The 14778-nt window shown below is 42.6% G+C and overlaps 1 protein-coding gene across 2 annotated transcripts in view; it reads right to left on the bottom strand.

Annotated features, from left to right (window-relative positions):
- Positions 1 to 12126, bottom strand: part of RAB3IP (RAB3A interacting protein) — a 29597-nt gene extending 17471 nt beyond the window's left edge. For both annotated transcript variants that reach the window (XM_072334349.1, XM_072334357.1), the window contains exons 1-3: positions 11995 to 12126; positions 5035 to 5310; positions 4580 to 4841 (exon numbers count right to left, since the gene is read on the bottom strand). In XM_072334349.1, coding sequence (XP_072190450.1) covers positions 4580 to 4841; positions 5035 to 5285 — 513 coding nt within the window. In that variant the 5' untranslated portion in view covers positions 5286 to 5310; positions 11995 to 12126. The remainder of the gene's footprint in view (positions 1 to 4579; positions 4842 to 5034; positions 5311 to 11994) is intronic.
- Between the last annotated feature and the right edge of the window lie 2652 nt (positions 12127 to 14778).

The following is a 14778-nucleotide window of genomic DNA, read 5'->3' as shown; positions in this document are numbered from 1 at the left end:
GAATTCTAGAAAGAAACAGCCTGGATCTAGTTCAGCAATTTAAGCAAGTCACCACTAGATGCAGAAGGTCAAGAAGACAGCAAAACATTTCTATAGACATCACCTAAAATTAGCTGCTTAATACTGCTGAAGCAGCCAAGAGGTTAAGCTGAACTCTGGGATGCATTAGCCTCAGCACAGTTGAAAGTGGTGATTCTCTATATATTCAGTGTTTGTGTGGCCTCCCTTGGAGTACTATGCACAGTTCCTAGCTCCGTGATTCAAAAAGAGGTGCTGATAGTCAAATGCATCCAGAGGAAGATGAAAAAGGTTTATAGGCCAGAAGGCACATAGCAAGAGGAGCAGCTGAGAACACTGGGTTTGGTAAGTTCAGGGAAAAGGAGGCTGAGAGGTAGTTACATTGCTCCTGGCAGCTTCCTAAGGAACAGTGGAGAGAGGGAGGCACCCAGCTTCTCCTTGGTAACCAGTGACAAGATATGCAGCACTGGCTTAAGCTGCATCAAAGAGGCTCCTGCTAGATATGAGGAACAGCATTTTACCAATAAGAGGATAGTCAGACACTGAAACAGGCTTTCTGGAGTTGCTTTGTGCCCCAGTACCTGTCTGTAGCATTCAAATAACACTCTTTAATGATATGCTTTTAACAGTAGGTCAGTTGAAAAGTAGTCTGCCAGTCAGGCTCCACCCTTACAGGGTCCCTTCCAACTGAAACAGTTATGTCTGCAGAGATACAAGGACTTCACAGGCTCCTGAATTATTTGGTCCTATGCTGCTAGTGAAGATGCTTCTTTTGCTTGCATGTTGACTTCCACTTGGCCCAGAAAAAATGTTACCTGCAGCATGACGCTACACCAGGTTAAGACAGAGGTATGGAAACAAGCCTTTCAACACATAAAGACAGCAATGAAGAGCTACAACTCATCTTTAGCAGTCAAAAGCTAGTAGTCTTTTAAAGTGTTTTAATAAAGCTTGAAAACACTCTTCGGTGGAGTTCTGGGATGTTATTCTAGAGCCCTCTCATTTTTATTCTGAGTTTACGAGCAAATGATAGCAGAAATTTGAGAACGCAAGATGTTTTCCTACCATGCTACGAGAGTTCCTTGGTAGTTATTGTGAATATACTTAGTCATTAACCCATGCAGAGCTTTCAAAATAACACTTTTGTCTACGAAAAAAATAAAGAGATTTAGCCACCAGCATTAGTCCACTCAGAAACACTATAATAACAGCAGTCATGGCTGCACTGGATTCTTTGACAACAAGGGTGGAAAAGTCTACTTCAAACCCTGTAATACGTAAGATCTGAAGACAAAACTGAGTACTTTAGTTTGATCTTATGACAGGAAGAATGCATACAGAAACTAAAACATCTAGAACAAAATCCAGATGAGTACCATGGTCAAAAAAGATATGTACTGTTACTATTTCATGAGAGTCACTTTATCAATGCAAGAAAACCTCTCAGTTTCACTCTTAGTATGGAGATATTAGGAAATATCAATAATGCAGATTTCTGCTATAGAAGTCATAAATGGCTCTACTTGCTGCCAACAAGCCTACAGACCTCATTCTAAAGACAGTGAGAAGCATGGAATTCATTCTCAGGGTATGATATTTACAGTCATCAGCTGTGGTAGATTGCTCTTCCCTCAGCAAGAAGGACCAAACTAGTCGTAAGAGCTGGAGATTTCAATGTTCCAAGAGAAAACAACATCAAAACCTAAGTTTGTCTCTGCAGTTATGGATGGCATCATTATGCTGCTGGTCAGTGATGAATTTCATGGCTAAGTCACACAGAAATTGAAGGAAGACGTGACCATGAGCTGCCACAGCTCAAAAACTACAAGCAAGCAATCTGAAGCACAGGCAATGAACTGGTTACTTCATACAAAAGACAAACAGGTGTCCCGTTGCACAGGCTCTACTAAACCTGCAAGTCAAGAAATTCTGTAATGCCAAATACCACCACTTTTCTTTCAATGTTATCTAAAGGTGGTTTATTTACTTTCAATAACCACGGCATTTCAACTCAGTCGTAGCTGAAAAAGAAAAATAAGGAAACGTACAGAGACTTGAGGAGATGCACTCCCAGGCATTGAATCATTACATATATTTTAACACCTCAGTTTTCCTGATGCTATTTTGAAAAGAGGGGCAAAACACACAGAAAGGTTCAGGTCATTTAAAGTGGGCTCTTCAGCTCCATTTGATAGAGTGCAACCAGAACGTAAACCTACACTGGAAAAAGAAAAAAAAAAAAAGTGAAGGCCTGAACAGGCTCAGCAAAGGGTGAAAAATCTACCAAGTTTTAATGACTAAAAACTATGTTCAGGTCAAAGTGCACCCAACCTTACTCACTGTTACTGCAAAACGCTGCCCTGCTGTTACCCTGGCTTGACCTTTCTCACAGTCTTATGATATGATTCAGTCCTGCAGCTTATCTAGATTGACACAGAATATAAGGGATATACACACAGCACATTTTTAAAAACAAAAAACCAAAACAAAAAACAACAGGGATGAAGGAAAAAAGCTGCATTTGAAGAAGCAGAGACATTAAAAAAGAATTCAGATAATGGATTCCTAAGCTTCAAAATTCCTACTTCACTTCTAGTTCTCTTTCCATTCACAACTTCAACTAATTCAGATCCATCTGTCTTTAATACATGGTACAACTGCACACATGCTTTGGGTAAAAAAAGAGTTTGGAAGGAATGAAATACCTAAGATTGCAAATTGGTGCTCACTTTATTAATTCCTAGAAAGTCTATATGCTTTCCAGTATGAATGATTTCATTAAAATCAAGTATGAATTGCCATTCCTGTTTTTTTCACTGCTCCTGACAAAGCGCATAAACCTGAGGGAAACAAGAGTCTTAAAGAGACTTTAAAAGCAAAATGTAAAAAAATAAATAAAAGAAAAAGAAAGATATAAGCACTACATATTAATTATATCTCTGCAGACGTTTAAACTGAGTGCTCTCTGTCAAAGCTGAATGTATATTCAAAGACTGCGTGACACTGAATAACGCAGGGGGACACAGCCCTGCATGAATAGCCATGACTTTTGGGAAAAAGCAATCAGACACAAAATTAAGAGTACAAAAAAACAGTTCTTATTACACACTGCAAGAACATACTGTGAAAGGAATAGGGTTTGTCATCGTGTAGTCTGTGAAGACTCCTATGTTACTGAAGTTTATGTAGACAAGCAAACGTTATCCATCTAGAGGAATATTGTAAGAATCAATGTAAGGTGCTGAGAATTAACAAGACATCAACATTTTCAAGTTTGAGTCAAATCTTTTTTTCCACTATTATTATTTTTAAGAACATCCAAACTGTTTGAAACTACTTAAATTTTTCATTCATTTTCTTTTATGGTCTCAATAGCTTTAATGCTGCTTTACAGTGAGTAAACGTTTTCAGATAACTCAAAGGTAACAGTAACAGATGTGAGTTGCTGATTTTAAGTACATTAGTTATAATTTTGTACACTGTCAGGAGCTGGAATACCTTTTCTAAAGTTTAAACTTCAGTTGGATCTTACTTTCTAAGGTTCCAAGATTAACTTCTCGGTTTATATATTCACATGCAAGGTCCTCAAATTTAGCTTAGGTTAATGTTTCCTTTCTGTGGTCAAATACTGAACACACCTTGGCAAAGGAAGCAACTATTCAGTGACAAAACAACCAACAGAAGCAGCAATATCAAAATCCCTATTTAAGATTCGCACTGACAAGGGCAAAAGCAACTATGACAGAAACGATGACTACATTCAACAGAAAGAGGCAGCAAGCAGAGAGGAAAAGTTCAAACACAAGGAAAGATGAGCTTAAATCTAACCAGGAATGAAATAATGTAGAGGAGAGGACACAAGACAAAAACAGCACAAAGTCTACTAGGAAGTTTAAGCACAGAAGGATGTTGGAATGGTAAATAATGAGTTTGCATTTATATAGCTCCATCCATCCAAACAAGACAAAGCGCTTTACAAATATTAACAAATTGAGTCACAGTGCCCTCAGAGGTGCCCACATTCAGTCTGAAGTGCAGTGTCACAGTACTCTAAAGAACCTCAGTGACATCTTTATTGCTTTTTTCCTAAGAAAGCATTCCCCTCTGATACCTCAGAAGCATACATGTTCTAAAATACTCCTAGAGTCCACAACACAAGCTACATTTTTACCCCACAAGAGAAAGAAGATTTGAGAGGTATATCATCAACATTATAAATGGTTAAAAACTAACAACGAGATGACAAAATAATTACTCTTATTCTCAACTGTCAGAATGAAGGGCTGGCCTAAATTGTAAGAAAAAAAAATGTTTAACCAGAAATGAAGCAAAAGCTTGACATGTTATATAGCAGCAGCACTAGGGGAAAAAAAATGAAAAAACACTGTCAGGGAATAAATCTCAGACATCAGCACTGCAGACATTCAGAAATGTTTCCAACAATTACACTGTAATAATTCTAGTATAAATGAGTGCTCAGACAGCACCTTCTGGCCCACCTATCACATTCTACCACGTTGAAGAGACAAAAAGCAGGAGGAGACAAGACAACAAGCCTTACCCTCTGAGCTTTTGCAAGTTCTTCTTTTAATCTTTCATAGCCCTTTTCTCTTACTTCCAGTACAGATGGGCTCCGTAAGTGAGATAAACTGTCTGTACTCAAACCAAAAATATCTTCGTTTCCTTCAGCAACATCTGCTACTGTAGCACCCTGCAAACACTCTTTCTCTGCATTATTGCTCTCCTTTCTGGAATTATTGTGATTGAGTGACCCACCCTGGGGTCCAGAGGTAGAACAAAGTACTGCGTCGGTAACATTGATGCTGCAAAGAAAGGGATAGGGTTTTTTTAATTTATAATATAAATTAAAAGTATTTTAGAAACAGCAGTAGTAGTGCTGGATGCACTGCTATAGACACAATTTAATATTAGACACCATATTAAAATTCTATCTTTAGTAAAGCAAGTAGTCCTACAAACAACAAAAATACCAGTAAAGAGATGCACAAGGCTTACCTGACACCTGATACTTCCCCACAGTTCAGCTGTCTGGGAGATGAATAAACAGGTTGTGTGGGAAGGTCAGAAACATTCAATGCATTGGGCTGGATTGGTGTGGAGGACACAACAGAAGGATGTGGTCGGTAAATAACACTGGGTGAGGTAGTTTGTTCCTGAGTTCCTGGCTCATTTACTCCAAGAAGATCTGGTGTAGTGGGCGAAGCGAGGTTCACTTCATGAAAGCCTTCCAAGGGATCACTGGCCATAATAAATGCCTCATCATATGAAGCCCTAAACACAATAGTCACATCATGAGAATGCCAACTGGAAATAGTTATATCTTCATAGATATCATTCTATTACTTGTTACAGTCATTTGAATTTTATAAAGCTAGATAAATGTGATCGGAATAGTTCATGTTGGAATGGAAACAAGTATCAACTTCAACATCCACGATTTTTTTCTTCATATTGGACCGTGCATTCAGAAGATCTAAGAACAAATTCCAAGTCTAAAAAATCAATACAGTCTAAGACTGTGTTGTATCAAAACACACGTTATATTCAAGAATGAAAACCAGCAAGAAAAGAAAAAAAAAAAAAAACAAAAAACTAGAGTTCCCACTTTCAATCTCAGTGAAACAAATATTCATAGAATCATAGAATGGCCTGGGTTGAAAAGGAGCACAATGATCATCCAGTTTCAACCCCCCCGTTACATGCAGGGCTGCCAACCACCAGCCAGGCTGCCCAGAGCCACATCCAGCCTGGCCTTACTGCCTTCAGGGATGGGGCATCCACAACCTCCTTGGGCAACCTGTTCCTGCGTGTAATATTCTAGTGACAGAAGTCAATATACCTTTAAATACATTATAGTCCGTAACAGTTTTGGTTAATTTCTGTCTAACCTTGTAACACTTAATTGGAGTGACAGAGCTAGTCAATAAGACTTCTCCTGAAGCATGATGATGTGTGCTGAATACCTAACATAATTAAAGGATGACTGTGTATTTAATAAGTATCACATAAAATATGAGCTCGCTGCACATAATACACATAAAAGTGTACAATTAATTGGTAATTTGGACAATTTAACACTTTTCTTTTTAATTTCATTCTTTTCATAACAATATGGTACAACACAAATTACACAAGCTCCAAAGAAGCTCCTATTTTCCTCACAGTTGATCAGACCTCATAAAATCTCTGCATGATTCAAAACTATAAACTGGCAGTTTTATGAGGATAAAATTAAGGCTTCACAAGGGTACCTAACCTGAAAGAGAACTGTAGCACCATCTAACTGACAGAATCCGTTTTGTTTTAGAGCAAATCTGTTTCACTCTTCCAGTTTAAAAGTGCAGGTAAGGAACAGACTAGAAACATGAGGATGATAACCACAAAAGAGATGTCATCTACTTATTGCTGCAACATATTTCCAGATCATTATCTGTTTCATAAAGCAAAGGAAATGCCATGAATGGAATCTTCAAGTTAGTATTCACACCAGTTCTTTAGTTAGATCAAGGTGTTCTGATCACCTTGAACTCAAAGAACTCTGCTCAGAACTTGTACTGAGTGAATACACAGCCATGTTAAACAAGTTGCTTTGCCTCATATGAGGTATATTTGGAGCAAAAGTTAGAAATTAATTTTTTACAGACAGCAAGAATAAGTCCCCTACAGTGTTGTTGTCTTAATTACTCCCCCCAAAACCAACACTTGATAAGAAACTGCCAAACAAGCACAGAGAGGACCCTACATAAATGAAAAGGGACACATAGTGGCTGGCAACTCTGCCCACAGCAGGGGCTGGCACTGGATCATCTTTAAGGTCCCTTACAACCCAAACCATTCTGTGATTCCATTTTCCATTCTACACGGGAATCTGTTTTACTTTGATCAACAGAAGCCACACGAATATCATTTATAAAGAAAACTGTCACAATTTTGTGGTAGGGAGCTTTTCTAACATCGCAAACAAGAACAGCTTACTTTTGAGCTCCATTCAAGTAAGCTTTACAAATATTCTTGTTTGCTTTCTCTACAGCTCTCCTTAGCTATTAGAAACATTGATTATATGCTCTGTGTGACGACAAAACCTGTTGAGCCAACAGATTAAAGTAAAGGGACTGCCAAAGTGAAGGGACATTTCTTCAAGGTTAAATGTCAAAAACATTTTCAGGTCAACAGTAAAACAATTCCATGTTGGCATTCAGTATTTAATAAGCTAAACATTGCTATCTTGGAAAGAACTGAAGTGCCAGAAATTGTCCTTTAAAACTCATTGATGAAGCTGAAAATTTCCATATCCTGAGTCTCAAAGTCAGGCTCACATCTACAGGAACACATCTGCTTTCACCGCTGCCACCAGCCTCTTTTTCCACTACCAAATACACCATACCCAATACTATTACACCAATTACAAGCACCACTAATGTCTCTTCCCATTTCCAGCTCCCTTGGATTCCAGCCTTCACAATTAGCACAAGATCAGGAAGACACGGGCTTCTGCACAGCAATGCTGGAAGGCTGTCTGTGCACTTTGCCTACAGCACCTAGGAAACTATACCAAAAACCAGCTAGCAGAATCAAAGATAGAGAACGCAGATGAAAGCAAAATGGGAACAACTACTCTTTTACTTCTTCCCTTCTGGTGACTCGTTTCCATTTCAAGTGTTTCCATTTCTGCTCCACTGAAAACAGCACAACTCAATGCCCAGCAGCAGCGCCCCAGCAGTGCTAAAGCACAGCCCTTCAGTTAGGTTCTCCACTGACCATCAGATGGGCACTGCCAGGCATGTCATCTGTTGAACACTTTCCATTCGCAACTTTTTTCCTCCCCATGCTACTTCTCACTTTGTAGGGAGAGACAGAAGCGAGGCAAACCACCTGTATCAGAAGTAGCCTGTGTCAAACAGCTCCATTCCCAGACCAGCCACTGCCTGAATGCTTTTGCCAGCATGCCTGCTGAACATGTTATGCATGGACAAAACCAAACCTACATGCACAAAGCTTAGTGGTCCTAGAGAAAAAAAGTCTGCGTTTGGCAAAGAGCTCTACAAAGTAATGGTTAGCACCATCACCACCACTTACTAAATGTCAGCGTTATTAAGTACGGGTTTGGTTCAAGCTTTGTGGGTTTTCCCATTACTGACAAACACATAGCCTTGCTGTGAAGGCATATAATGACGTGCACAGCAAGCAGGGGCGTTCACCAGGAGCTGTGCTGACAGCGTGTAAAAAGCCAGTGTTGACACAGTGCTCTATCTCACTGCTACTGCGAACAACAGCCGATATCCCGACACATTTCAGGGCAGCACATTTATCAAACAAACAAAATCATGAATACCCTTCGTACTTTTTTTGTTAGATTAATATATAGTGAAAGGTTAGAATAGCATTTGTGTCTACCCAATGTAACCATTTTTGTTTTAGGTGACAGTATGCAAGCCAGATGACGTACAAAAATCAAGTAATTGCCATAAACCAGTATGAAAGAACAGCATAAGTTAATTTCCTTATATTATTACCTGAAAATAATGCAAATTTGGCGTACACTGTCACATCTTTGCCCCTTCTTCCTACCTCTCTGCTGCCCCACATCACTTCCCAAAGGAACCACACACAAACCTGCTGTTTTATCTAAGATTTATTAAAAGCGATTACAAAGAAACCAGTTAAACAACAGTTCAACATGTTCTTATCATTTCTAACAGGAACCAAGAGCTGTGAACGCTGCGAACAGCCAAATTAAAATGCTTCATCTAGCTTTCAGAAGGGGTCAGCTCCTGGTCCAAGTCAGAGCAGTTAACACCACAGAGCAGTAACTTATCACAGAGGAAAGTTTTCTTCAGTACTTTTGTTTAAGTCTGCCTGCTGCAGGCTCTGGAGTTTCTCTTTTAGGGTCTGCTTAAAGCTGTCATTTCAGTCTGTTGGTATTTGAAAGCAAACTCCTAATTGCTGGAAAAGCCATTTGCTGGTAGCATTGCTCTCCAACATTTTATACGTCAAACAGCTCATTTTTGAGCTTTAATAGTCAAGAGCACAACAGAACTGTTACCTGCTCAAGGAAACAGGAGGGGAAAAAAACAAGCATAAGGAGTCACTGATGACAAGAAAATTCTAGTTGGCATTTACCAAAAAATGTGCATATTACCTGTAGTGTTTTAATATTTAGAAAGGCCTTCTGTGTGGGGATAATGAAATCTCAAAGGCCCCATTTATTAGACTCTGGAGCCTGCTTCCATTGGGAGGGGAAGCAGGACAGACAAGTAGGTTTTCTGTACCGGTTCCTCAGGACTGGCATTTGCCCACCATAAGGCCTGCATTCTTCTCAGTGGGTTCTGAAATGTCTGGCATTTATACAGCCTGGAATGTGAGATGCTTTAAGCCCTAAAGAACTCAATGGGGAATTACAGTAGTGGACTAACAAACACATACCTGTTAAAGAAGCAGTCCGATTACTGCAACTCCATATCCAGCACTGTTTGTAAGGCTCACATGAACATAAATTTAAGGCTCAGATCAGCAAATCAACACATTATATGAGATGTTCATCAGACGCGGGCACTCAATAGAGAGGTCTGGTGATTTTTTTTCCCCCCAGGACTAAACTGTTTTCTATTTCTGCCTAGCCACGAGAACCAAACAGATTTAAACATGGTTACCCATGCCAGCTCACTGCACTGACAGCTCCAGATTTGACACTGGAATTTTCTTCAGTTTGCCATAATCATAAAAGCGAGAATTTTTTGCAGAACTTTTCACTCAGGGAAACAATTTGCAACAAGTTACTTGGAGGGCAGGAAGATACAAGAGAAACTACTGACTCTTCCATTGTTGTTACTGCTTTTCATAGAATCATAGAATGGCCTGGGTTGAAAAGGACCACAATGATCATCCAGTTTCAACCCCACTGCTATGTGCAGGGTCACCAACCACCAGAACAGTCTGCCCAGAGCCACATCCAGCCTGGCCTTGAATGCCTCCAGGGATGGGGCATCCACAGCCTCCTTGGGCAACCTGTTCCAGTGCATCACCACCCTCTGTGTGAAAAACTTCCTCCTAATATCTAACTTAAACCTCCCCTGTCTCAGTTTGAAACCATTCCCCCTTGTCCTAGCACTATCCACTCACATAAACAGCCATCAAACAGCTTTCATTTGTGAGTGATACTAGATGATATATTTACCAGCAGACAATAAAGAAACAGGCAAGTCTGCAGAATTCAAGACCTAGAAAAAAGGAAAAAGAAAAGAAAGAACCGCTTGAATGTGATGCTTTTCTATCGCATCCCCTTGTTTGGTGATATCACGCTATTACTCAGTCTTCTTCCATTCTTTAGTCTGCTAGCCAACCAACCACCATTTCACACAGTTTTGAAGAAGTATGTAGGACTATTTAGTAGCGAGATCACATAAAGTTAAAAAGAACTTATGTTTTGCTGAGCTGCTGATTGAAAAAAAGAATACTTTTTAAATGACTGTTGGGATATCTCCAACTAGAAGAAGTTGGGTGCAGACAGCAAGTGTTGCCCCTCTTACTGGAGGCAAGAAGTAGCACACAAGATTCAGAGAGACACATTTATAAAGCCCCTGTGAAACTTACAAATAAATAAGGCTTAGAGTCTGATGCACAATATACCTCTTACTCCAGAGAAAGATCAGCATTCTGTGAGGTAGAATCCCTCAGAACTTACTGTAGACATTCACAGTACAGCGTTCAGCTGACAAAGCCTCTCTAGACGCAGTGATGTGCCCGCAGATAGTATTCCCTTTCCAGACGTTGCTCTGAAGGCACAGCATGGTTCTGCCTTACCTCGGGAGGAGCCCGGCAGCACAGCTCAGCTTGGCTCTGGGTCACACCGCCACAGTGACATAACTCGTGCTAAGACTTTGGCTAAAGATAAACTCATCTCCAGTTAGCACTGGAAATATTTAATTAGTAAAAGCGTTGAAGTACATTAAAGCTTTCTAGACGTGTGTGCATCTAGCCTGAACCAGGTGATCGATAGGAGCCCTTCCAACCCAAGCCATTCTATCATTTCATATTACTAACCTTAACTACAGAGTCTAACACAACTTCTGGTCCGTTTACCGCAGACAACGCTCCGTGAGCCTTATTAAAAGAAAAACAAACACCTCAAGTACACGTTTATTCCCTGGGAAATCCCATCGAGCAGGACGAAGATCGTGGCATTTTCCACGCATTCCGCCCGGCGCTGACAAAGCGCTGCAGCCCGCCGTGCCCCCGTCCTGCAGAGCACCCCGAGCCGCACCAGCTCCGGTGCCTCCGCCGCAGCTGGGGGTGCGCACGTCTTTGTTATTTATTAAAAGCATAACGAGAGCGGTGAATTATTGATGGCTCTTCGCTGGCCGGCTCGCTCGGTAACACGAACCAAGGGCAGCGGATCGGCTGCGAGGCAGAGGCACGGCAGGCCCGGCCCGAGCCCCCTCGCCGAGCAGCTCTGACAACAACAATAACATTACTACAGCAGCGGGCTTTGCCCTGCGTGTCACTGAGGAACGCAAACACTGAACAGATGGCAGCCGCCGATGCAGCCTCCTAGACCGAACGACCCCACATCTGCCTGAGAAGAAGAGCCGGCGATGGCACGGCCGGTCGGAACGCCGCCCCGACCGCCCGAGGGCAGCGCTGCGCCCCCCAGTAGCGCCCACAGGTGAGCGGCGCCCGGCGCGACCCCGGACACGGCGCAAGACGGAGCCGCCTCTCCGCGCCCCGCTCCGCAACGCCGGGCGACGAAGGAACAGACCTCCGGCGGCCGTCCCGCCGCAGCCGCGGCTCAGCGACGAGGAACTGACCCGAGAGCCTCTCGCTCGGCTTCCCTCCACGCCACGCAACAAACTCAGCGCTCGCCCCCCGCCACACATCCCCTGCCCCCCACGTCCCACGGGGTCCCGCTCCCGGCTCCGCCCGCTTGGCGCCCCGGCGGCACTGCCCCGCGCTCCGTACCTGCGCCCCGCCAGCCCCAACGGCCGCCGCCGCACCGCGTCTCTCGGTCAACCTGGGGGGCGGGCGCTGGGCCGCAGTCGCGCATGCGCCCCGCCGCCGCCCCGCCCGCTGGGAGGGGAGCAGGTGCGCGCCCTCCGCTGGGCTGGGGTTGGCTTCCTGATGGTGGCGGCGGCCTCCAGGGGGGAGATCCCATCAAATGAGAGGCACCGCCCTCACACCCCCATAGCCGAGCGCGCTGAACACGGTTTAGTATCGCGCTGAGAGGATTGGTGCAAATAGTGGCGAGCGCTTCGTGAGGAGATGGCCCTGCAACTTATCCATCGGCGTCTCTGTGCTCCTCATCTGGAGGATGCCTGGCTGAGGCACTGCTCTGTTCAAGGCTGCTCAAGGACAGGGCTACTAAAGCCTGAATGCTTTTTTACTGTGACAAATGTAGGGAAATTGACCCTGCCATAATGCCTCCTATTTATTTCCATACATACTGCAACCAGTGCAAAGAGTACGATAACACTATTTGGTAAAGCAGTTTCTCAGCTGCAAAACACTATTTTTGAGCAGTCACCACCATTAGCCGTTCATTTTCAACACTGAGGAACAAGAGCCTGCATGCCATCCACTGCCTCACCGTCCTCACATCCACTCTTTGGTCTCCATAAGCATTCAGCAAGCATCGATGAATGTCAGTGGGTGCCATTTTCCCCACACGGAGGAATTCAAGGACACACCTTTGCTCAGTCTGCACTTCCATGTCAGGTGCCATTCTGTTAGACTGCCCCTCTGCTGCCATCTATCACACGGCAACAACACGAAATGGGATACTGGTGAGGTTTGACCTCTACTGCTGTACCACCAACATCCGCCTGTGGCATCATGAGCCAAGATAATAAAATAGGAGGCATTACTTTCAGAACAGCCCTTGTAGTTCACCCATAAGTGCTTCATGTAACAGCAGTATCTGTTTCACTCTGTGCTTTGATCGTGGTTAGTGCAGCTGAACTGAAACATGTGCCACAGTGATGAGAAACTCAAGCAAAAAATGCACGTAAACAAGGTCTTGTCCCATTCATCAGTCAAGAATCCAGGCCGCGTTCTTGTCAATAATTGAAATGTTAATTGTCTTGACAGCCTTCCACTGAATGTGAAAGAATCCTGTTTGACCAGTCCTGCAGGACACAGGACAAATCATATTCTTTGCGATGCATTAACTACTGCATCCAACAGGCAAAATCTTCACTTAGGGCAAAATGAGATGACAAGATGAGAAAGACGATGTCAAAGGAGAAACACTGATGGCATTCATCACAAAGTAGATTTATTAACCATAAATGGCAATATATTCCAAACCACTTTTCAGTATGTAAATCTACACAGGAGGCTCAGACAGCAAAAATGGCTTTGGAGAATCATCACCCCACAGCTTTTCTGGATGTAATTGGAAAACAGCAGTGCAAAGAGTAGGGTACTCGAATAGCATATAACCTGAAGGTTGTTGCAAAAAGCCTCACAGAATGGAGATTTTCAGCTTGAAGAGCTCCAACCTTTAAAATGATTTAATTTTCTAATATTGCCATGCAATAGAACCCACGCGGTGCCATCAGAGCACAGGTCTGCCTAATTAGAAGATGCGGCAGGAAGTTCATTAAAACAGGATTGCAAAGGAGACGTGACAAGTGTAATCAGAAGTTGAATACAATGTATTAAGACATAGTAAACGGACAAGAGTCTATAATTAGGATCTGTAATCCTATAGTTCTTAATCCTGTACATGACTGTACTTGGCATGACGATCTGCTGTCTTAACCAGATTAGACATCTTGCATTTCAAGAAATAAAAGCAATACTCTTCCAAAGACATTTGACTGCGCTAAAATTAATCACCAACAGATTTATTTTGTCAGGGCATTCCTGTATTATGCTGTATGTAGTCAGACAGCATCAAACTGCAGAAACTGTGGTTAAAATTAAAAGCTGAAACCTTTTTGATTAAATCCAGAGACAGAAAAAGAAAGAGTAAATTCCCCACCACCCCCCAGAAATACCTCTTGGTTTGTTCCCAAGCTACACATCTGTAGGTCTGAGGTTCAACCAAGGCGGTAACAACCAGCGAAGGCTGTTTAGTTGAGGCAACCCAAAACAATAAACAAGCAAATCCTGGTGACCTGGGAGCTTAAATGGAGCCCCTGAGCCTTTTCCTATATGGGGAGAAGGTGCCTGGCTAGGAGCTCCAGCTAAGTCTGATCAGGGCAATTAAGTCCTATTTGTTTCCATAAGGGGCTTGGCAATGAGAGAAACTAGAAGTCCTGTTCAAAATAAAAGCACACATCCCCCTAGTTCTCAATGAACAGAGTTGCTGATAGAAAGTGATGAGTGTACTGGTTAAGTTTTGGTTGGACAGTATATGCCGTGGATGCTGTCTCTGATTAAAAGATTTAATCTGACAGGACCATTCAACAAAACCACCCAATGCATAGTATGTGGAAGACAGACTTTGCTGGAAGTGTGTTGTTTCTGAAGACCACTAGTATATGCTGCTCCCACCAAATCTATTCATTCTGCTTATTAAATCAATTCACTTGCCCCAAAACTAGAAATTCCCATTCTCCAGCTGGGTAGAAAGCTGGATAGGTATGTTGGCACAGTCAGACTTGGCCACAGCAAACTGTACTGAGAAGTGATAGTCTCATTAGTGCAGCTTCTGTTCATTGACACTTTGCAAAATGCGGCAAATATCACTGCAAACAGTTCCCCTCGCTGCTCAGAGCCCTCATGAAGTTGATGCCCTCG

Source organism: Excalfactoria chinensis, chromosome 1 (assembly GCF_039878825.1).
Source record: "Excalfactoria chinensis isolate bCotChi1 chromosome 1, bCotChi1.hap2, whole genome shotgun sequence".
NCBI lineage: Eukaryota > Metazoa > Chordata > Aves > Galliformes > Phasianidae > Excalfactoria > Excalfactoria chinensis.
Note: the sequence above shows the minus strand (reverse complement) of the source record. Positions and strands in the feature narration are given on the sequence as shown.